This window comes from Gambusia affinis, linkage group LG04 (genome assembly GCF_019740435.1).
Source record: "Gambusia affinis linkage group LG04, SWU_Gaff_1.0, whole genome shotgun sequence".
In the NCBI taxonomy this organism is placed as follows: Eukaryota; Metazoa; Chordata; class Actinopteri; order Cyprinodontiformes; family Poeciliidae; genus Gambusia; species Gambusia affinis.
Window position 1 is genome coordinate 10,263,580 of NC_057871.1, and position 25,354 is coordinate 10,288,933.

General features: G+C 36.9%; 1 protein-coding gene across 10 annotated transcripts; it reads left to right on the top strand.

Moving 5' to 3' along the window:
• Window positions 1-325: 325 nt before the first annotated feature.
• clockb (clock circadian regulator b) lies at window positions 326-25,085 on the top strand. Of its 10 annotated transcripts, none has more exons than XM_044114156.1 (25): window positions 328-451; window positions 3,113-3,165; window positions 3,738-3,829; window positions 4,720-4,879; window positions 6,879-6,967; window positions 7,348-7,407; window positions 7,487-7,635; window positions 8,182-8,273; window positions 10,005-10,094; window positions 10,295-10,415; window positions 10,721-10,834; window positions 11,691-11,809; window positions 11,907-11,989; window positions 13,622-13,728; window positions 13,837-13,984; window positions 14,115-14,190; window positions 16,728-16,872; window positions 16,969-17,072; window positions 17,177-17,314; window positions 17,567-17,725; window positions 18,328-18,540; window positions 19,192-19,379; window positions 19,483-19,615; window positions 20,172-20,303; window positions 20,718-25,085. In XM_044114156.1, the coding sequence occupies exons 5-25, from the start codon at window positions 6,951-6,953 to the stop codon at window positions 21,033-21,035; spliced, it is 2,706 nt and encodes a 901-aa protein (XP_043970091.1). In that variant the 5' UTR covers window positions 328-451; window positions 3,113-3,165; window positions 3,738-3,829; window positions 4,720-4,879; window positions 6,879-6,950; the 3' UTR covers window positions 21,036-25,085. The 10 variants fall into 10 exon arrangements, with proteins under 10 accessions (XP_043970093.1, XP_043970091.1, XP_043970101.1 ...); XM_044114166.1 differs by having other exon boundaries at window positions 20,175-20,303; XM_044114161.1 differs by having other exon boundaries at window positions 4,723-4,879.
• Window positions 25,086-25,354: the final 269 nt, after the last annotated feature.

Here is a 25,354-nt window from a genome sequence, read left to right on the forward strand (position 1 = left end):
AATTTATCCGCTTAATACATTTTGAGAAGTGTCAAACCAGTTTTAATAACACTTTTAGTACGAAAATCTGTAAGCAACCTAGTATTTTAGAGGAACTTCATAATTTACTCCTTGTCCAGTCAAACGCAAATGAAAGTGTTGAGCTGCCACATTGTACTTAAAACCTCCCAATGGACTCGGAGTGGAGCAGCCAGGTTGAAAAGGCCATAAAAACGCGGAGTCATTTCTCCTCCGGAGATCACTCAGCAGTTTCCCTCCGTTTCTGCTACTGTACTTGCAAAATAGTGCGCCCTACTGTCTCTATTGCGCATGACTGTACGTCGTAATATGAAGTAGGCCTCCTGTTTTTCTCCCCAGCCCGAAGTCCTCTCAGTCCTCCTGGCCCCCACCGCCTCGACGTGACGCTCAAGTAAGCAAAACAAGGAGACTGGCTGCTAGGTAATTCGTGAAGGTAAAGATTTTTTTTTTACTGCACATACAAAAGCTTTTGTTGAGAAACAGCTCAGTTGTTTGTGTACGGTGTTTTTTTTTCGGCGTGCGGAAGCGGTCGGACTGCAGAGCAGGCTTCGGGACTGTTTCCGCACGCTCGAGGGAGAGTAGAGGCCCAGTGACCCACATTCTGAGCTGCCAGTATCTGTGTGAGCGAGTGGGCGTGCGCGTGCGCGGCTCCTCCTTAGAGAGAGAGAGTGTGTGTGTGTGTACGTGTGTGTGCGCGCCCATTGACTATATATGTATGCGTGTGTGTTTGTACATACATCTGCCGCGAAAACCGTTTCTGCCGTCGCTGGTTTAGGCTGTTTCTCACCGGCTGGTGTTTCTGTTTTTGTCGGCTTGTCCGAGGACGCTGCCTCGTGCGGTTGTTTAGACGCACTCTCTCGCGCTGTTAGTGGCACAGCGGTGATATTTTGAACATTATTTCGTCTTCAATGTCAGTTGTTGCGTGACAGCTCCAGGCGCGGCGCCAGCTTCCAATGATAGGGACTGATTTTTTTAATAAAAATTTTTGGGATGTTAATTTGATCAATGTGAATCGCGTTACCATTTGCGAGTGTAGCGGGAGAAAACGGGGACAGTAAGAGCATTAAATCTCTTGAGTTAAATGGGCAGTTTTCGATAGCCAGCTTAGTTAGCCTCCAAGCTAGCCGTATAGGTTGTTCTCTTATGGTTGTATAACAACAACACCTGTGGCATTAAAAGGTATGTAAAATACTACTTCTTGTTTAGCAGCACTGCTGCGGCCATGTTGCTAATGTCAGAGTTTATTCATTAGTAATGATGCTGTGTTTCTTAGCACGTAATAACGCTTCACCTACTGACCACCAATTACAGCTCGAACAGACTCATCAAAGAGCTATGAAGGCAAAGTATGGGGAAGATATGAGGAAGATGTTCTGGGCTTCTTACAATTAATGTAACCTTTATGCCTGCGGTCAATAAGAGCAGAGGTTTTGAAATAGTTAGACAGTGATTCTCCAGACACTTTAAAGATGCTATCCAATGGTGCATGCACACCAGGCACTATATGGCTCCAAATAATAATATTGACTGTCAGATTGTACAGTTAATTTGTTTGTCATATAAATAATCTGCTGGTTCTAGATGAAAGTATAGTGTAATACAAAGTTTTCAGAGTCAGAGAATTCTGATAGTGAAATAATTTGTGAGATTTGAGGATGTTATCTTTATGATTCTTGAAAATTCTTATTAAAATAAAATCAAATCATATGTGATGCTTTAATTGGAAAAAGTAGTTTGCTTACAGGTGTGACATGGAAGCAAGAAGGGATGACATGGTAATGTGTAAAAAATTTGGGTACAAATTAGTGACCACTAAGTATTTTCCAAAAATCTTCAATATTTTTGGAAAATATATCGCACAAAATTGAGACAAAATGACTCAATTTTGTCAGACCAAAACTTCCACAATAAGACTCAGCTTTGCCATTAGCAGAGGAAAGATAGAGTAAGATTCCTCTAGGTACTAGCAGCAGTTTTAGCAGTAGTTGTAGTAAACTACTTCCAAGGTTTCGCAATATTTACAGAAACTATTCATCATCCAATTACTTTTTAGTAAAGCAGAAAAGCCACAGGTATTCATATTGTGGAAAGATACTGTGCCATATTTATATTTATTGCTATAAATGTTGTGTATTATAGTTATTTATTGTTAGTTTGACTCATTAACACACACAAAAAATGTGTAATAAGATAATTAATAATTTATTAGCAACCTCTCCATGTTGTTGCATTCAGGTACTTGTTGTGCATACTGTTGTACTTTTCTCTGTTCTGCTAGAATAATACAAGCTAATATTTAGGTATTACTTGGCCTGTTTGGTAGCCAGTCTGTAATAGACCTGATGCTTGTATATATATATATATATATATATATATATATATATATATATATATGTATATATATATATATATATATATATATATATATATATATATATATATATATATATATATATTTTTTTTTTTTTTTTAACAAAGTTACCTGAATAGTAGGGATGGATGGCAAATGCTCAGTACAAAGTAATGGATAATGTGCAGCTTTTGCACATTACCCATGTTTTTCCAATATGGGAAATATTTCCATGCAGTTTTGCCATAGTTGTAACGAAGGAGAATAGTGCTGGAACATTTTTCAGCCAGCTGAGCTGCCATGCAGATGGAATAAACTTTCCCAATAAAAAAGCCTTCATGTAGATTACTTGCCTATGTCTAGAAGAGCAACAACTATTCATTAGTTCTTAATAATGTTGACAAACTAGACATACAGTACAGACCAAAAGTTTGGAGACACTTTCTAATTGAATTCAATTAGTACTCAGTACAGACCAAAAGTTTGTATACACAGTTGTGTCCAAACTTTTGGTCTGTACTGTACATACTAAAACATGCTGTGAACTGTTTCCATGTAGTTTTGTGAAATTCATGTTGTGTTTTTACAAAGGCTCAGATGTTTTGCTGCAGCCTTACTTACCAAAAACACATTTGACACACCTTTCAACAAATTAAATATAAAATACTGATGATGGCATGTTGATCAACTTTGTCTGAACTGAGTTGGATTTATTTTGGGGGTTTTTGTTTTGTTTTTTTACAGGAAATATCTGGTGTGCAATTTTAAGAAGGAGGTTGGCATAACTTACTTTTTCAGTAGGTATTATTAAATTTCTTGAATGTGGGCCATACAGAGAAATAGTTTAGATTTAATTGTCTGCTGAAAAATAATTAGCTTATTGTTTTGCAGAGAAGATCAAGCAAGTATCGAGTCTTATCCCTCAAACCTTTGAAGTGTGTCAAGCAGCAGCGTTTAGTTATTTTGACTCACTTGATCTGTTTTTATGGGCTATATCAAGATAGCCGTGACCTTTTAGACATGTGAGAATTCCTGATTAACTAAACTCCAATTTAATATATTGATATGGATATTTAGATCAACTGCCAAATTAGCAATTGAATTAGAGTTACAGTTTGGTGTGAAGAACTGAGTCATTGTTTATCAACGTCTCAACAAGTTTTTAGCATCAAGACATGAAGGCATCACTCCTTAGCTTTGCCATCTGCTCTGATCTGGCACATAATCTCCTGAAATTTTGCTGCCTAATTCATGACATGAATTACATTCGTAAATTTTATTATCTGTTTATATTTTTTATTCGTGTTGAGGAGTGATTCATGATGGACCCACTGCTAGTGAATGAGTCAGGGCTTTCTTTGTGTTGCAGCTCAGGTGTGGTGAGAAGTTTTGTCGCAGCTTGCAAAGAAGACTTGGACCTAAATAGGCCAGTTTTGTCTACAAGGGACATTCTAGCTGAAGGTGAGTTGTGAGCTATTCTCAATAAGTGCTGGCAAATGAAAAGTTTCTTGAAGGTTTGTGGTTTTATTTAATTGTTGTGCTTTCAAGCACAGGAATTTTAAAAGACTTATTATCCCATGAGTTCAAGTGTTTTAGAGAAACCAAATTTTTTTAAACATCCTAGTTTAAATGTTGTGTCGCTGAATTTGTTGCCAATATTTGTAATAAGGAAGCAGACAAAGTTAACAGAGCTCTTAAAATGAGCTAATCTTATGTCAAATCTCTGCCTCAGATTTCAAACTGCATCTGTAAAATAAAACAAATAGCAGGATGGGTTTAGTAATCACAATATATTTTAATTGCATACAATTACATACAAGTTCTGAGGCCTTATGTTATAGTCCTTTAAGTAATCTTATTTAAATAGTTTATAATCGCTTGTCTTCATTATGCCTTATTTTGTTGATTTAGTCAATGTTGCCAATGTGGCATTAAACCTAAACTGACATTGGATATGTCAACTATTTATTGATGTATCCAACTTAAAAAGATGTTACAACATATTAGGAATCATTCATTCCTGAAACTTTAATGTAGAAATAAACACTTTCTTTTTATTAATTTATTATGTTAAGATAATCTATTTCAAAATATAGCTTCTTTAGTGGTGATCGATCTTTTAGAATCAAAACAATACATTAACTGAGTTAAAAAGCACTTTTCAAAGTAAGTAATTGGGTTTGTTTTGTCTGAATGATTCATATTATGTACCTGGATTTTTGATTTCGTCATGATTACTTTTCTTGCTTTCTCTCTGTCCTCAGGGCAGGTATATGTAAAAATGGAAAATCGTTCAAAACGTCTGTGCCTAAACCCTCACAACCTTCTCTCTTATGCTCTGGTTTCTTCAGCAGGTTTTGGTCAACCTCCGTTTGTCTTTCTTGTGGTTGCTGTCCTCTTTTGACCCCAATGACCTCAATGCCTCTTTTGACCTTTGAGCCAGTGACAGTCCACAACCCATTCTGTGGCCCGTGAGAAAAGACGTTTAGATTGTGCAAAAGCTGCAGCGGGGTGAGGACTTACTTCACACACTTAGACATAATGGAGTTGCATAAAAAACAGTTCTGGTCTGAGTAAATTTAATGTATAATATAGCTTTTGCTGTGACATTAGTTCTATAATCTTGAAAATGTTCTTCAGGTGATAGACGAGCGACTTTGTGATTGTCTTTATGTGACTATGAAGGCTCAGGTCAGAGTCTATCGCTACACCCAGATTTCAGGCCTGATCTGTAATTTCTAGCTGTGAGTTGACTCTGTCATTTCACTTCTGGTCCAAAAAGAATTACTTCAGTTTTGATTCCATTTAGATAGAGAAAGTTATGAAAATGTATTGATTTGCTCTGTGCATCTACTCAGTGCTTGAATGAGTTTGTTGCCACCTGGTGACGTTGTAATGTAGAGCTGTGTATCTACATTACTGTATTATTATTTGTTATAATCTAAACTACTTCAATTTTCAGAAGTTAATTGCCTGTAAATTAGCTCCTTAACAAACACATCAAACATTTCACTGCTCTCCCTACAAAATCTTTCTTTTGGAGGAGGATTTTTTACAAAGATTAATTGTACTAGATAACTATTAAACAAAATGAAACAGGGCCCAGACATTAAAAAGATATCTTGACTAGCACTTTTGTTGTCAGGTGCTTGCGTTTTCTTTGACTTGGAATTGACCTGACACAGCTGGTATTGATCCAGATTTCATCTTGACTCATGAATTAGTTCATAGGTTGTTAAAACATCATCACACATAAAATCGCTGAGATATTTCTAAATTTAGCTCAGACAATAAATGCCTCCTTAGAATAGAAATGTTTATCTTTCATTATATATTAACTTCATAAATATTTTTCTGCAGTGCTGGCCAAACTTGTTGGCATCACAGGTTAAAAATGTGTAAAACCTGGATAAGAAATTGAACTTTTGTCGCTGTAGCATAATATTTTCTCTGGCGTATTTAGAAAAATAAAATGATTCAGTTGAGAGGACAAAATTATTGTTTTGAACAAAATTAATAATGGGACTAGTATTGACTAGTATTGACATCATTGTTGATGTAAATACTTCACATTACTTGTAAAATGCTTAAAGCTACATTAAAAGAATTGCTTAATTTTTTAATAAACCAGTTACTATCTTTCTTTTTCTCTTGAGTAAATAAATTACATGACATGACCCAAAGGCTCGTGACCTTTGGACACTGTCATCTAGCCCGGACATAGTCCCATATTTATCTTGGCATCTTGCACAGAGTGGAGTAGTAATAGTCTCCAAAGCTCACTGCTGAAGAACTGATGCAAAGACCATCGTCTTAGGATCATAAATTGAAAACAGTTAGATAATATTAACATGTCAAATAGTTAAGATTGATGTCATAAAGCTTTCTCTGTTCTACTATCATAAATGTAAACATTGAGTTTGTTGGGACTTTAATAGTAACTTTAAGCTTTGATCAGATGAGACTAAGATTGATATTTTCATTACCAAGCTCTCCATGTAGGTTTAAGGTGGAAAGTATGTGATGCTCTGGGTGCTTTTTGCTCTTCCAAAAGACCTGGGAACCCATCAGAGTGGATGAACTAAGTTACTCAAAATAGCAGGATATTTCAAATGAAAATGAGTAAACCCAAAATGGGTTGAAATTAGGTCTTTCAACACAATAATGACTCAAAACAAATGCTCAAATCAAGACAAAGATAACTCACCAGACACACAATAACCCAATTTTATGTCTGGTCTTCTTTCTCTTAAAATGAGACTCAGATGTTGTATTTGTCTTATCTCCTTCAGTGTGATGCTGCAATGCAAGAGGAATTTATTTGAAAATTTTTGTGCATCTTTAACAGTGGTTCAAATAAATGTGGCCGGCAGTGTTTGCAGTTAATGTTGGTTAAATTAAAAGCGACAAATTTGTTGTGTGATTCTGTTGTGATGAGTTATGCTGTTAATCCACTGAATTGGATTATGAAGGATTAAAGTGATTATTTGTTTTGCTCTGGTATTTTCAGGTGCTTTTCCAAATGCCTACCTCACGCCTAAAGAACAAATTACTACAGCCACAGCCCTGATCAGCAGCCACCATGACATCAAGCATGGGGTATGCTGACAAAGACACATGCATACACACACATTCATTTCTCTGTAAATGACAATATATTTTTACATAATTAAATGTAAAGTATGATATTCGTGAATTGTCTGTGATTATAAGTCAAAGTATTTTAACATTCATATTTGGAGCTCCGACAAGACACACCCTATTAGTCATGTGGTCAACCTTCCTGGCAAGCATTGCACATTCCTTTTTTTTTCTCTCTCTTTGTTTGTGATTGCAAATAAACTTACACTTGCTATCCATAGTAGGAATCTTTTTTTTGCTGTTAATATTTCCAACTCTTTTATGCTTCAAAGCTGCCTACAAACATACACAATTAGAACCAGGAGAAAGCTGAGAATCAATTTTTTTACATCCTGTAGGGATGATTGCAGTCTCACTGATGGGTTGATGGAAGAAGATGAGAAGGACAAGGCGAAACGGTGAGCTTTATGCCTCGGCAAAGTTCCACCAAGGAGGCTCTGATCTCTTCAAGTCTAACCAACCTGCTTTGGATTACAGTGTGTCCCGTAACAAGTCGGAGAAGAAAAGGAGAGACCAGTTCAATGTCCTCATCAAAGAGCTTGGCACCATGTTGCCAGGCAACACCCGAAAGATGGACAAGTCCACTATCCTGCAGAAAAGCATCGACTTCCTGTGTAAACACAAAGGTCAGGTGTTTTCATCCTCCTCTCGTCACTTCCCGTGTTTACGTGGAACTCCTTGCTGGGTGGAGATCTCTTACTTTGTTTTTGGGGTTAATTATTCACTTTGCTATACACTCCACTATCAGAGTTGTTTACCTTCATAATCTGAACTTTGTAAAAACATGCTTTGTTGCCCTTTTTATGGCACATGGAAGTTGTAAAGTATTATTTGATTTGCTGTAACTGCTTGCCATACACTAAATGGTTGGTGACTTAAAATTTGGAATTGAGTTATTTTAATGGATGATGATTGTAGATTAGGTTCAAGGACTGCATTTGGGCTTATAGTTTTACAAATCCAAGCTTTTATTTTTTTCCCCTGAAACTTAGAAATATTTTGACACAATTTTTGTTCTTAATTGTCCTGTTTTGCCATTGGATTAGTCACTGAGAAAATTTGTTTTATGAGACCTTCATTTTTCTGTGAGCGCATCATGTCCATCTGTTCTTAGTTTCAAGAATCCTGAAATATATTTACTTAAATCTAATCCATCCTTCTTCCTTCATCAGAGATTGCAGCCCAGTCAGAGTCGAGCGAGATCAGACAGGACTGGAAGCCCCCCTTTCTAAGCAACGAAGAATTCACACAGCTCATGTTGGAGGTCAGAAATGTCACATTCTCAACTCTATTCCTGTTCTGTGGATGACAAGTGTAGTACCAACTCTTCTGTGGTTGGGTTTTTGTATTGTAGTTAGCAGATAAAGTTCCAATTGAAAGCCTTTTCAGAAACCTAAAGAAGTTATCCCACTGTATCCATTACGAAACCATTTTTGATGCATGTTTTGGATTATTGTTTTGTTGGAACGCTCCTCTGAGTCCAAGTTTATACAATCTAGCTGTTGATTTGAGATGAAGTTTAAGAATTTGGAGGAGTGGCCAAATTGGTGGCAATGTAGTCAAATTTCTTAATAGTGCACCTGAAAAAAGTCATAGGTTACACTGGTGCAACCAGTTGAGACACTGAAATTATTGCTGAGGTTCAACAAAACACAAATTAGGCAATAATGTGTTCTAAACCAGTGAAGGACATTGGCTGTACTTCAGCTGTTCATGTGCGTTAGTATTCTGCAATTAGAGTTGAGATAACTAGTATAGGTTAGTCAGATAAATAGAATGGTTGCAGAGTGGATGAGGAGACAAGATATAGAAAATTTAAGGTCTGAGTGGTTCAAAAATCATTACTAATGTTCTAACACAAAGTATCAATGTAAAGCTCTGCAATTAGTTTACAATATTGCAAGCAAAAGTGCCACAAATTGGCACCTTTACCAAGCAACTAGGTAGATAAAATGTTGCTTTATATGTCGGAACTCTGTAGATTTTGACAAAATCTTGTCAAATGCACTTTTTAAAACATTTCAGGACCACCTTCTGAATGTTTTTTTAGATTCTTCGTGAAGAAAAGGGAACCTATAAAGCTATATTAAATGCATTGAGGTTGAAAATTAAGGTGTACCCAACTTTTGTGCTGGTGAACCAATGAGACCAGTGCAAAAAGTTATTCTAGAGTCCTGATTTGTTTGCATTCATCCCTGTTCCATCCACTTTATTCAATGCTCTAACTTCTTGATAAAACTTGATTGAGGACTTGATTATGCATCTTCCAGTTCACAGCAGGTTTTAGCTTTGGTGGGTTCTGGGTAGTTCCAGAACATCTAAATCAAATTTCCTTTTTATCTAAGGGTGATAGTTTGGTTAAAATCTAGTCCTTTAAAACGATCTTGGCCCAAAACACACATCAAACCTGGGTTGAGAAGAAATAAAGCAGACATTAAAGTTCTCAAATGCTTTTAATAAAGCCACAACTTTAATTCTATTGCACATTTATGAACTATTAATGTGCAACAGAGGATATTTTCTTGTATGTTTACATTTGCATGCATAATTTTGTCTCAGTGTTTAGAAAAAAAAGCAATACATAAAATCTGTACAACTGGCATCATTAAAAAAATGCTAGTTATTTTAATCTTGAGGAAAACAATTGTTCAGCTAAATAATTTAACCCCTTAACTGGCGGCGAAAAAGGAAGAGTATTCAAACAAACTAGATTTGTCCCATGGATGGGATACCGCCAGTTAAGGGGTTAAAGAAAGAAACTAATGAGGTGTTCATACCAATTTTAAATCTATGTGGCATTTTGACCAGACCTATATCTGCACTTGAAGAGCTTGATGCTTTAGTTTATTAAAACAACGCTTCTGTTTTTGTGTAAAATTTTTTATTTCATCTTCTCTGATTGGCAAAGACCAGCCATTATTTTCAGAATATAATTTGCACTTTCCCTTGCTGGTAAACAGAGCATTTCACAGTGTAATTTTTGCTTTTGGATCAGGCTTTGGATGGATTCTTTATAGCAATAATGACTGATGGGAACATCCTTTATGTCTCTGAGAGCGTCACCTCTTTACTAGAACACCTACCAGTAAGTATTACCACTTCTGTTTGTTGTTCATTTTGTGTTGGTCTTTCATTGTATGATGGTGTAGGCTGTAGTGCATTTTGTGGGCTTGTTTGTTGTTGTGGTTCAGATTAAAAGCTGTAAGAGCTTCTGTGCAGTAGTGTGAAGAGTTTGGCCATTCTTTTGTTTTTGTATTTCTATGCCTGAACTTTTGTATTTTCCAGGCGGACTTGGTGGACCAGAACTTGTTAAACTTTCTGCCAGTTGGGGAACACTCCGAAGTGTATAAGGTTCTGTCTACACACCCAACTGAACTGGAGAGCCTCAGCAGTGACTATATGAAGAGTCAGTGTCAAATTAATTTTGTTTTTGTGCTTTAGCTTGAAATGCTGCAAGATTTATTGAACACAAATTCAATATATTTTTCTCCAAAAATATATTAACTATAATTAGTTAATTATAGTAACTAAAATCTGGAAATAACTTGTATGGATTCATTTTATCTTCTGACAGTTACTCTGAAGACTTTCATTTTTAGAAATATGCTAATTCAGTGCCATCTGTTTTCCTTACTTTGAAACATTGTAAACAAATCTACAGAAATGTAATTTGTAATTTAAGTAACTTTTTGTCTATCTCTTCCTCTTCAGCTAAGAATCACCTAGAGTTCTGCTGTCACATGCTGCGAGGAGCAATTGACCCCAAAGAGCCTCCGGTTTATGAATATGTGAAGTTTATTGGCAACTTCAAATCCCTGAATAACGGTATGTTGCTGTACTCAAAGTTAATATGCTTTAGCAATAATATTGTTACTTTACAGTCTCATTCTTTTACAATTTGACCAACATAAAGTATTCAATCATGCAGCAATGTTATCGGTAGCTATTCCATACTATTTAACATTTCCACATTTTGTCATGTCAAAGTTCACTATAAGTTCACTATATTCTATAAGTGTAAGAAAAATTTAGCTTCTTTTAACCCTTTGAGGTCGACGCCCGCCCTGTGGCGGGCATAACGCCATGCATTTAAAATATGTCTGAAAAAAAAAAAAAGACGCCGTGCGAAGTGTGCATTTCATGTCTGTTGGACAGTAGAGACTTCAAACTTTGTAAAAGTAGTGGTTTTATATTGATTTTGTTTTATATTTACTTCCAAATAAAACCAGGAATATGATCGATCATTTTAGCCATAGCGTAGTGCGCATTTTACGCATGGACTCGGAAAAATGGCTTTCGTGTTGCATTCGTTCACTTTTTGGTCGTAAAACAACTCCCGATTGCACTCAACGTGCGTAAAATGCGCACTACGCTATGGCTAACATGATCGATCATATTCCTGGTTTTATTTGGACGTACATATAAAACAAAATCAATATAAAACCACTACTTTTACAAAGTTTGAAGTCTCTACTGTCCAACAACAATGAAATGCACACTTCGCACGGCGTCTTTTCTTTATACAAAAGTCTTTTAAATGCATGACGTCATGCCTGCCACAGGGCGGGCGTCGACCTCAGAGGGTTAACTGAAAACATTTAAAAAATGTGAAAACAATAAACTGATATTAATATATATTTTTTTCATTTAATGGGAGAGTACAAAGTTTTCTCTGTTGCAGTTCCAAACATTACGAGGAATGGTCTGGCAGGAGTGTTACAGCGGTCACTACAGCCTGCATTTGACGACCAGGTGTGCTTCGTAGCCACCGTCCGGTTGGCCAAACCTCAGTTCATCAAGGTATTGTCAGGATGAGTACACAGATGAGCCATCCTTTTGTCATTTTTCATACAATATACTTCTGGTCAGATTCTCATGTTTGTTTTTGTGGTTGTAGGAAATGTGCACAGTCGAAGAGCCAAATGAAGAATTCACCTCAAGGCACAGTCTAGAATGGAAATTCCTCTTTTTAGACCATAGGTAAACAAACTCTGTAGTAACTCTGTGTGGGGAATTTCTCTCCTCCATTCATGTCTGCCTTTCCAAAATATTTTCATGAGGTTTGTGAAATTTAATGTCTGTAATACCTTGTGAGACAAAGAAAGTGTTTCTGCTTAGCGTGTTACATCACTCTTTGCAAGTATATTCTAGCTGGTAAGTATAATCAACAAGATTTGAATTCTGGGAACAATAAACTAGATCTAAACTATCCTTTAAAGTCAACTTTCTCTTGCATTTTAAAACTTACCTGGATGATGTCAACATGCATTAAGACAGACAGAGCTCTGCAGGCCTTCTGCAGAGCTCTGGTTTAAACTTAAAAATGAGTTTGCAGCTCAAGTTTGTAAGTTAACAAAGAACTTGACCTATTTTTCATTTTAAAACGTGCTGCAGATGGCATAGTAGAGGTTCAGATTGCTGACCTCTGCTTTTTCTGCTTTGTTTTTTGGTCTGGTAACAACCTGTTATGCTATCACGGCTCTTTCCGTTCTGCCTCAACTTGCAGAACCTGCGTTTTGACTACATATCCACTGTTTCTTTTCTTCATCTTGGAATTTTCCTTAATTAGAGGTAACTAATGACACAATTAGGGAAGACGGCATGAGCAGAACATCTTTATAATTTGGCTTTGAGATGACAGCTTTGTGTATCACAAGCGGTTGCTTTGTGAGCAAGCATGGTGGCATATAGAGATTGGTCATGCACGTTTCTGGAAAAGCTTTGTCTGATTCGTTTCAGTGTTTATACCGTTGTCAATCAACTCTTCTTATTACTATCTCAGCTGCCGGAATTTAAAATAATGAATACTATTTGGTCTGGGGAATTCTTGCTGATCTCAGTGGTGAACTGTTGCTCCTTTTCTACTTCATTGACCATCTAGTGCTCGGCTGTTACGTGAAATACAGATTTCATTGTATTTTATTTTACTCTACAGTTGCAGCATGCAAGAGTAAAATTTTGACTTTTTTTCCCCACAAATAACCAACATAAAAACTTGTATTTGTTTGTTACTTGGCAATATAGTGGGGGAGGATATAAAAATGGCATGTAGAGCCATTCTGGAAAGAAATAAACTGCACTGATATATGCGACTGTCAGGCATTGCATCAATGCAATAGATTATATTTTAGGCATATTTACCATTGTGGTCCATTTTTAAGTTACTCCTAAGACCTAAGATTGCTGTCAAGGCCTGTGGAGTTTGAGACATCATAAACCACTCCAAGGAGCTCAAGGAGAGAGATGACAATAATAAACTAACACCTGATTTTTTCCTATTTTCTAACCATAAGCTTTCTAACCATAAGGCACACACACTCACACACATGTATATATGCACTGGCAGACAGATGAAAACAGACATGACCCATTTTCATACACGCACTGCGCTCCAGAAAATGGTTTAGAAACAGATTGACATGTGAACACAAAGATCTGCTACATTTACTCTGGACTTCAGGTGGAGATCTTTTTCCTTGATTCTTCAGTTGTATAGTATCTGGAAGGGGAAATTGTGAACATGGACAGTAGGGGAAAAATTAATGGCAAATTTTCTGAAACATGTTGAATTATACATTGATTCCTAAGATGTGTATTTTTTCCTCTCTTCAGAGCTCCACCAATCATAGGCTACCTGCCTTTTGAGGTCCTAGGAACATCAGGGTATGACTATTACCACGTGGATGACCTGGAGACACTCGCCAAATGTCATGAACACTGTGAGGCTTTGCCCTTTCTCTTTCATTCAAGATTCTTTAGAGGGTTCCTATCACTGCCTTTTTTGTAACATCTTTTGTTTTGCCTGTCTTTATCCCTCACCTTCTCAGTAATGCAGTATGGAAAAGGGAAGTCGTGTTATTATCGCTTCCTGACTAAAGGTCAACAGTGGATTTGGCTGCAAACACACTACTACATCACCTATCATCAGTGGAACTCCAGACCTGAGTTTATTGTTTGCACACACACAGTGGTCAGGTACAAAATCCTTTATATATTATCTTTTTCATATTAGTTTTTTTTTAAACAAAAACTACCTTTTTTATTGTTTGTTGATATATTTATGCATCCCCCTAAAGAAATCCTTCTTTTTTAATCTGCTATGCAGCTATGCAGAGGTGAGGGCGGAGCAGCGCAGAGAGCTGGGAATTGAAGAGACCAATCCAGAGGCAGCTGTTGATAAAGTGAGTCATCCCTATTCGAAATGCTCTGTTTGTTTTTAAGCCTTTCATTTGTATTTTTCTCAACCACATTAGTTACAGAAGTCGTGACATACTTGGTGAATGGAAGCTATGTTATTAAAAAAAAACTAAAATTAAAGCTTGACCAAGAATTTTTTTTAAATTTACTCATACTAGACACCAAAATAAAGCATCTATCCAACAAGTTATATTACACATTACAGATAGGCAGAATTTCCATGCATGTCAATTGAAATATAATAACGCTACTAAACATTGTTTCTAAGCAACTTTTTGCTAAATAGAGCTCACATACACTAATACTACAATAACTTCTACTATCTGGTATATTGGGAAGTTCTAGTCCATGTATTTACAAATATTCATATCATGTTTTACTGCTTTATTGAAAACAAAAAGCAATTTTTATTTTGTTTGAAACATTTTACTTCAGTTTATACATGATTGAAAATTAAGAAAATCACTGGCCACGTCTAGTAATGGCTTTCTCGTGGTTATTGTGCAGAATAATGAGTAAGTGCTGCATTTAATGTAATGTATATTCTGTTATTTATAGAGTAACAAAAGTGCAACAAGTTATTTTATGTTTTGTAGGTTGGCTATATTCTCAGATATTCTGTAGGTTAGGATTGGAAATATTTCCAAATAATTTTCCAAACTCTTCTGTGTAGCAATAGTCAACCAGTTTCAGTTTGGGAAAAACTCTAATGAGCACTAGATTCAGACAGTATAAAAGTTTGTTTTACCGCAGCTTAGAGCTTGTGGTCCTTTGCTGCTGCTGTTTCATCTTGAATTCAGTGAACTATGGCAGTTATGTTTCGACCTGCAAACACCTGGCAGCCATCCAGGAAAACTAGTGCCACCAGGAGCAGTGGTTCTTCCACAGCCTTAGAGACAAGTTATCACAGTACCAAAAATAAATCTCTTGAAACTGTTGGAGGTAATTAGAATATCTGTTGAAATGTTCAGGGAGATGGTAAACTGTAAACAGATGTGCTAATGTCACCAGTTTTCATTTTAGAAGCTTTGCTGGGGCAGTTTAATGTCTGAGACCCACTGCTGCAAAATCTAGATGGTCTCTTAATAGGTACTTGCAGTGGTGCTTGTATGTGGTTGCAAATGTTAAAACCACCATGTGGTTTTTTCACTAAACCAGTTCAATTGCAAAACTAAGACAAGAGTTATATAGCAGCAGTTCTTTGTGTTATCATCGCCACAAAATCTGGCACCCCACATCCCCTGCCATTTCAGCACTACTTAAGAACTGGGTCGGAGCAAAGAACTCATAATTTTTTGTCTAATCTACAAAAAAAACCAAAAAACATTTTAATAACTGAGCTGCAGCATTGATTAAAATGTTTGATTAGCAGGAACTCAGCTTCCTGCTGTTTCTTTAGTATCACCTGTCAGAGTTTAAGTAGGTCAATGTGCATACAGCAGATCTTGAAATGAAACTGTAAAAGTCATTTCCTTCTGAGTCCTTAAACATTGATTTTGTTTCAATAGGTTGTGTAAATAAATCTCACTTCAAACTCTGTCTATGTCCCTACTTTGCAGCACTGCTTGCAGCGATAATAAGTTAGCTGTTTGAGGTTGTTAAGATTAAACCACGGTGTGTTCAAAACAGCAATAAGAAGTCAAGCAGGGAAAATTAGTGCATCTGTTTGCAGGGATGCGGACGTAAACAATATGATTTGTGTTGCTTCTCTGCAGTGCTCTCCTCCACAACTAAGCTGTTGAGAACATTTATTGGTCGAGACATTTATAGTGTCACGATGACATAGCGCCAAGCTGGCTCCCTGGATATGGAAAAATCAAAGTTATTTTATGGAACCAGTTAAGACCTGTTTCTACCTTCAACTTTGGTTCAGCATTGGACGAGCTTTGCTGGGAATGTCTTATGTGTGGAACATGGATCGGTAATCAAATTCACAATGTTTATATTAAAATTTTTAATCTCTTAAAAAAGAATTACTGCTGTAGCAGAACCAGTCTGACCTAGTGTTCAGAATATTCTGGTTCTATATGACACACCAACGCCTTGGTGTCACTTTATACAGAAAACAAAAGTGGTGACAACAACTTGATGACGTGAGTGAGAAGAATGGGGGTGCATTGCTCTTGATATCATTGTAACATTCAACAAAAATGCATGTTTTTCTAAAACTAAACAGCTTTAGTTTACATGAAGTGAAAGTTGTTGATGTGCACATGAATTAATTTCTTCCAGTTATTAAAAAAGCACTGACATCTGACTGCTAACTGTGGTTCATAGTCTTGGTTTGCATGAAAACAAATGTAGGATTTTGAAAAATCTAATTTTGGCAGCATCTGTGGAGTGAAAATATATTTAAAATATGTGTAAGATATGTGTAATCCAACATGTAGAAATGGATTTAGTCAGTTCTCAGATTCATGCTTTTCTTGTTTACGTTCGGTCACTTCTAGTTGCAATCTTCTGATAGTATCCACCACCTTTTTTAAAAATTGCTAATCTTTGTGTTACTTTAAATTTGTAGAGTCAGGACTCTGGTTCGGAGTCACAGCTGAACACATCCAGTTTGAAGGAAGCTCTGGAGCGGTTTGACCACAGCCGAACACCTTCAACATCCTCGCGGAGCTCCAGGAAGTCATCCTCTCATGTCTCGGACAATACTTGCACTTGTAAGGATACACGGTTCATGCCAATGAGTTAAATCCTCATACTCTGTACAAGTGAAACTAGGATCAGCAGGGTTACCAGAAGTTCTGTCTCTGCAGCAACAGCTCCCAAGATGCACATGGACATGGCAACACCCCCACGGCAGTCCCTGGCCTCTACCATGGAGATGACATCTCAGCGACGCTCATCCATCAGCAGCCAGGTAGGCTTGATGAAAATAATGTATTTCAATTATACTTGATGTTTTTTTTCTCTTATATCAATGCACTTTAGATACTGGGTTACTAATCTTCTTTGTGTTTGCAGTCAATGAGCTCACAGACCACAGGACAGAGTTTGAATCCTGGCATGATCACTCAGCAACAGCAGCAGCAGCAGCAGCAACAACAACAACAACAACAACAACAACAACAACAGCAGCAGCAACTTCAGGCAAATGTACAGGTAAGAATAGTAAAACTGCGCAATGAATTCACCTACTTCAGAGGAGATACTTGTACAAAAAAGACTAATTTAAAAACAGTAGGGGGCAGTAAACACCCATAAAATGGATGACAGAAGGATCTAATACTACTTGATACAACTTCATATTCTCATTCAACAAAATTAAGGTTCCTTGAGTATATTAAAGGATCCTATCTTGTTAAATTTAATTAAAAAGTGTGTTATCATTGAGTTTTTCTTTGTCTTCTTAAGCCGGTGATGGAGTTCTCAGCACAGGTGAATGCCATGCAGCACCTGAAGGAACAGCTGGAGCAGAGAACCCGAATGATCCAGGCAAACATCCAGCGGCAGCAGGAGGAGCTGAGGCACATCCAAGATCAACTGCAGAGAGTCCAGGGACAGGGCATACAGGTGGGCTCGATGCTACACACAACTTGCAGATGTGTTATATAAGAAGTTTCTTATTCCTCATTTAGTTATAATATGTAGTATTTATACCTTTTTATGGTATATTTATCTTAGTGCCACACATGTCTTCTACTTTTATTCAAGCTTTTTTGGTGCTTTGTGGGTAGATGTCACACTTAAATAACATTTCAGGAAAATGCCAAAAGACTAAAGTAAAATTGTAACATTTTGAGGAATCTTTCCCAAGATTTCCTAATTTTGGAAAATACAGTTTGAACACAACAGAAGCAGAACTTCCACGTCCTTCTTTAGACCAGTAGATTGCTTTGTTTTCAGCTTTGTTTTTTTGTTTTGATTTGTATCTAGTTTACCCAACTTGGATCAAAGATATATTTTTGTTTTACATATTGTTTCCTTTACAATTTTCAATCAATTAAATTGGTTCAGGTACCGATTAAATTGATGTCGGTACTTGAATCTGTACCTTGATGAGATAATTTCTTTGTTTCTGTTAACAATTTTTCTAGCATAAGCATTAAAATAACAAAAAAACATGCAATTCAACATTTTCCGCCTCCACTTTGCTCTGATGCTGTCCTTTATAGATGGTGCTGCAACAACAGCAGCAGCAGCAGAGTGGAACGATGAACGTCCAGCTCCCACAAGTGGGCTCGGTCCAACAAGGAGCTTCCTTGACTGGTCAGGTCCAGCAGTCCTCAGTTAACCCTGTTCATTCTGGATCTCAGCAGCTCACCATTCAGCAACAAGCTCCTCCTCCTCAGCAGAGCTTACAACAACAGACCAATACACTCGCACAGGTGGGTCACACTCAGGTACACACTACTTATGCTGCCTTTCCTTTCTTTTATTGGGCTCCCCATTGGTTGCAGCTCCCTACATCTACGCTTCCTGGTGTCCATACTTTCAACATAAATAACTATAAAAACATAACGTACATAGATGACACAACAAATTCAAATTACAAATAGCTACAAAAATGAACAGATGGAAATACTAAATACAGGCCATAGATCAAATCAAAGTGAATTATACTATTATGAGGAACATTTTACAAAAAGACATTCACTTTAACATGTTAAACAACACATACAGAAAAACATACACAATCATTATAACATACTATAGGATTAAGAAAATATAGTATATAGTATGGCTGCTACTCCAATTAATGCTCTCCTTGCCCAGCTTGCCATTGTAAGATGACGACCATTTCTCAGCAGGACTAAAGTTGTGCCAAACTCTCTCCGCCTTCAAATGAAGCTAAATTTCTTCAGACTTTTCTGCGTCTTTATCTTTGATGATCTCATCACCATAAAAAAAGATGTTATTAAATTAAATTTTAACTGAGGATGCCAGTATATTGAATGCAGCTATATCAGACAAATAAAGCTTTATTATAAAAAATTGGATGTAAATTCCCATTTTATTGCTCTGGGTTTTTTTTACAGCGTCAGCCACAGCAAGCTGCCCAGGCTCAGCCTCAGGCCCAGGGATCTGTATCTGCCCCGCTCTACAACACCATGATGATTTCCCAACCAGGACCGCCAAACGTGCTGCAGATCAGCACCAGCCTCCCGCAGAACAACACGCAGCAAGGCACCGCTGTGGCCACCTTCACACAGGACCGACAGATCCGGTAATAACCAAACTTTATTCTCTGCTTTTAAAAAAAAAAGTCTTAATCATATATGATGTATGATAATAGCAAACTTACCTGAATTGATTTTTTTTCCTCCCAGATTCCCAGCAGGGCAGCAACTAGTAACAAAGCTTGTGACAACTCCAATGCATGCCTGTGGTGCCGTCATGGTGCCCACCTCTATGTTTATGGGGCAGGTTGTTACAGCGTACAACCCCTTTGGTGGCCAGCAGGTAAATAAAATAAATATTCATATGATGTTGACAAACATCTTGCATATTAGTCATAAAACAATGTTTTGCAGTTGCTAGGTTTTTTGACAAGGTAGGCTCATTACGTTATTGTGTTGTTTATGTTATTGGTTAATTTCTTTTAACACGATGAGAATTATGATTACTCTGGGAACAATAAACTCCAATTTATGATGCTTATTCAGGTATTATATTCAGGTATTGCTTATTTAACCCCAAAGCCGATATTATGGTCAAGAGTATTGGGTTTACTCATTTTTCCACTGTTGGTTCCATGAAAGCATCAATAAATTTCAATAGATATGAAAATATGATTGTGTGTTTCTAAACTGTACAATATCACTGCTAAATTCAACTGGTGTAATGAAGTAACCTATCTAGTATTGGATAATATTTATTTTTAATGGTACAACTTTTGTTTTTGGTCTTTGACTGTATGAAGCGACATTAAGTCAGTGCCCTATTAAGTTTTGAAAAAAGATGAGAGAACTTTTAAATACTTTCTCCTCTCTTAAGTGTTTTCCTTTTTTCATCTTAGCAGGGGGGACAAACCCAGACCCTAACTCTACAACCTGCCCAATCGTCTCAAGGTCAGCCTGATGGTCAAAACCAAACAGCTGTAGTGGCACAAAACAGCCAGCAGGGGCAGCAGCAACAGCAGTTCCTGCAGGTAACAGAAGAGGGCACAGTGAGCCCATTTAAACACCTCATGTTTGTTTGCATCCATGAGATGTTAAAAATAGTCTGAAGCATCTAGAGCAGATTGATAGTTCAGTGAATTTTATGCATTAAAAACAATAATTTAGCAACTATGGAAAAAAAATTACCACTCAAAAGGGTCAGTATGAACTGCACAATTGTTAGACCTATCTGAAGAAAACCATCTTGAAATTAGGCAACTCACTGTGTTGAATATTTAAATAAAGTGTTTGGAGAAAATTTCGGAACTTAATAAATCACTCAGCTTCTTAATAGCATTTATTATGTATTGTTGAATGTTTAAGAAGTGCAAAACTTGCAAAAAAGACACATTTCAAACTATCTACTTCACTTTCTAAAATTTGTTCCATCGTTTTGTTGCTAGGGCACTCGTCTTCTTCACAGTAACCAGTCTACCCAGCTGATTCTGCAGGCAGCGTTTCCTCTCCAGCAACAGGGAGCTTTCACCCAGGCAACTCTTCCACAGCAGCAACAACAGCAGCAGCAACAACAGCAGCAACAACAACAACAGCATCAACAACAACAACAACAGCAACAGCAGCAAAGGCAACAAAAGCAGCAGCAGACGCAGCAGCAATCTCACCACCAGAGGCACCAGCAGCAGCTGAAACCACAGCCGCAGAAACAGCAGAAAGCCTCGTCATCACACAGGACTGACGGTGTTAACCACCAGCACCAATGACTCCTAGAGGAAAGCTGTAGGAACTGCTGTACATGTCTGTGTGGGTCTTCTGGATGGCACAGACCTCTCCTTCCCTCCAAAAAAAATGATCGCCTTCCCTTCCTTGATTTGAGAGATTTTTACTTCTAGGAAAGAGGGAAAGTTTAGAGTTCGTAAGGAACTCTGTGACAGGCGTCACTGAGGCTGAAGCAAGGAGAAAGTTCCTGTTTTCCTCTTCAGAGGTAGAATCATGAGGGAGCTTCAGTGTCTTTGGAGACTTTGAAAGGAAAATAGAAATACATCGTACGCCGATGATTATGGACTTTTTTTTTTGAAAGAGTCTCAAAGTAGACTGTGTACAGATTTACTGTATGATAAAAAAAACCATGTAAATATCCAAGTATAGCCTAACAGAAAACAAAACCATAGTATTTTATATGACTGCATGGAAAGAATAACTGTGTATGCTTTTATTAGTTGCTTTTGGAAACAGAGTTTTTACTTTTTCGTGGTTTCTGGTCAAACAGAGCAGTGATCTCTAAGACCCCCTCCCCGTTCTCTTGAAAAGAAAAACAAAACAAGTCCAGAACAAGGCTTTAAAGTCTTTTTGTGTATTTTTAAAAGAAAAGGAAAATAGGAAGGATTGGGCTTGGGTGTTTTTTTGTTGTTTTTTTTTTTTTTGCAGAAGGTGCTTTTAAACACTGTGTCTCCAGGACAAAAATTGATCCTTTTACCTTTGTAATTGCAAAATATGTTTGTCAAGAAGCTAGAAGAAAGTAGATTACAGTTTAACTGAATTATTTGCAGGATAATTTCTGTACGTATAACGGGTTTAGTGATTCCAAGTGCCAATAACATAGTGAATTGTGTTGTTTTTTATTTTAAATTACAATATTCAAAGCAGTATATATATATATAAAAAATATATATATAAATATATTTTCCAAAAAGATATTACCCCTAATAACAAAAGTCATGCATTTGTATATAATAGGGATTATTTTTTACCAGTCAGAGAGAGCCCTATACGTGACAAACAGTATATCCTCAACCTCCTGACAACTTCAGCACTTAATGTGGTTGTGTAAAGAAATATCACTGTTAAAACCTTTTTTTATTTGTAATCTGTGGTGTGATTCCGTGAGCTAATGTGCGTTTTTGATAATACAATCCTCATGTGCATGACTCGGAGCGAGAGTATCTTATAGTGGGCGTGTTCGTTTGGCCCTCGTGTCTTATGATGTTGAACTTAGTAAGGGTTTGAAGTTGCTGGATGGTACTTGTCCTCTCAGGAATGCGGAAAGTTGTTTTCTTGTTTTTGCTTCTGCCTCAGTCTGGAACCAGACCAGGAAGGATAGGCAGTGATGCTTCACAGACCAGAGGAAGTGACGGTTATAAAGGGTGCGGCGTCTGTGTGGAAAATTTGACCTTCATTTCAAAAAAGCCCTCCTTGTTTTCTTACTGGCGTCGAATTCAAGTGCATGAACACGCAGTAGGCATGGGCCAGAATAAGCTTCATTTGACGTAACTACACCAAAACCCTTAAACAAAAGTGTATGACATGAACTAAATAATTTTCTTGAAAAATAATTATTTTTAGTATCAAAATCTAATCTATTGATACTTTCACTTCTCTTCCAGTGTTTTGCCAAAGTTTGGATGGGACCAAACTTAGCGTCCTGAAAATTTCAAAAATTACATATTTTGTGAAAATAATGATGGTTAAACATATTTATGCTATAAATATAGGATTTAAGAAATGGTTCTTACAGATACACAGAGTTCCTACATCTAAACCATATAACTCTTCTCTGTTGAATTAAGAAACACTCATTAGCTTTAGTCATTTTTCAAATTTAACTGATTTATACACAGAATATTATTACTGTTTTCCCATTTCCCCTTTTATAAGTTAAGACTGGGAGTACAACAAACTGATATTATCTGGCTTATTAGTCAGGCTGTCTGCTCCAGTAGTTAGCCTGCAGTCCGCTGCTTTACAGACTTGCTGCTACAGACTTTTGTAAGAACCATGATGGAAGTCGTAAATGGCCCATGCCTAAACTGATAAAACACAAAGCCTTACCAAATATATTTTGTCTAGTTTCTAGTGCAGCTATCTTTGTACACTTGAAATAAGACAAAACTAACTTACCAGTAACTTTTCAGCAGGACATAAAATCTTGTTTTACGTTAATAGTACTAGTTCCCCTGGCAAATATTTTAAATACATTTTTAAATATTATAAGTGGAAATATCTGCCAGTGCAACTTGTGATATTATTTTTATTTTGGAGAATTAACCTAAAACAAGCGTCTATATCTTGCTGAAAAGTGACTTGTAAGTTAGTTCTGTCTTATTACATGTGTAATAAGATATTTTCTATAGAAATTAGACAAAAAAAATACTTGGTAGGATTTTGTGTTTTTGTAGTGTAAAATAGAGGAGGACAAATGGTTAAGTAGTGAGCTTTGGTATTACAGTGGGGGAAAAAACTCTAAATATAACCCTAATTTTAAATTTAATGACTTAGGTGGATTTTTTCCTAGCCGTCTACTCTGTCATTAGTGTTTCATCCTTCCTTCTCTTCGTAGGCCTCAGAAACTCTCATGCAGTCCACTTCACTTGTATCTCAGTTCTTAAATGGCAGTTGAAAGCAGAACCGGGCCTGGGTCCATGCATGAAGGCGGCAGTGGAGTTTTGGCTCAGTCTGTGTGTACTACAGCGATAAGCCATATCAAACAGAGAAAAAAAGCCTCGGGAGCAAAGGAGCTTGTAGTCGTTGGCAAAGGAGCGTCTAGAATGTGTTGTTTTGCCTGAGCGTAGGAGGCTGCAGAGTGCTTGTGTGTGTGTATGTGTGTGTGTGTAGAGTCTTCGTTCTTTGATCCTACTTCTTGTATCAGTCGGGGGGGTGACAGTATTCGCTGCCCCCTTGGAGATAGCCAATCAGTTCTTGCGTTGCAGTATAAAGAAGTGATGTTTTTTGAGAATCATCCGTGTTGTTGCGAGACTGCATGGGAGAGAGCTCAAACTTGATAATGTGGGTCGTGTGAGAGAGACTTTGTCTGTATGGTGACTTTTGCTGTAACCCAGTATATTTTCGTAGAAAACATGTGTGACTGAAGAAGTGTTGGGAGTATGGGGGGGGCAATAGGCAATGCAAAGCACTGGTTTGATTGCAGAGTTACAAAGAAGTTCACAAAAAGCTCCCATCTGATGATAAATGCAAAAAAACAGAAGTACATCGTTTGAAAAGCAAAGATCCTGCTTGAGCAAGGTCTTCCACCCATAACAACAAAGAGCCTCTATAGCGTGAATGTGTGAAGAGCTGAAAATGGATCTAGTTTGTGACACTGATACCCAGCCCAAAGAATGTAAAGGTGTTTTTTAAAGACCAATGGATGTTGTAAATTTTGATTCTGGAGAATTTTTTGACTGGCTTTGTTATGAAGGAAATGGAGGGGAATGAAAGAGATCTCATCAATCACTAGATTCCACATAACGAATCTGAAAAAGAAAAAAAAAAACAATCATTAGTGTCTTTTTAAAGTTATTGTCAACTAGTTTTGGATGTTTCACCATTACAAATGTTTAGTTTTTTGGAGTTTTTATTTTTGGGGGGAATGATGTATGTCTGACATTTGATTTGGGAAGTTTTAGAAAAAAAGTTGTTGAAAATCGAAGTGTTGGATTATTGATGGCCGATGGGATTGACAAGACAGCTACATCCAGTTCCCTCCCGCCTTCCCACACGGAAACAGCTATCACTTTTCTTCTTTCAAACCACCCTTTTCTTAAGAGTGTAGTTCTAGTATAATACTGTACACAGACACAAAGCTAAGAACACCAGTATTCAGTGTAAAATGGTGCTATGCTTCTACCTGTACTGTAGGTATGTAAATCCCTTCTTCTGTGCTCCTTTTATCTACCCCAAAGTCAAATGTAATAATAATAATATTCCATATTTTGAAGCAAAATGTTTGCAATTACTATAATCCCCTTGTCCCATCTTGGTCAATTTGAGGAAAAAAAAAACAGTTGCAAATATTAAACACGACACCTGAACTTGAATTTCTCTCATTGTCAATGTGTCTTTGTTGCATTTTTAACACCTGTTTTGTAGTACTTTAGAGTATTGAACATACAGTTTTGCAAAAGAAAAAAAATAGAGAGAAAATAGGAAGAATTTGCCCACCTTGCAAATTTAGTTCTACACTTGAATATTTCAGATCAAGAAACAATAATCAATAAACCTATTACTGCTGCTATTAAAATTAAAAGTGTGGCATTAATAAGGAATCAGTTTTCATATTCAGATTTTAATTACGGGTAAAAACTGT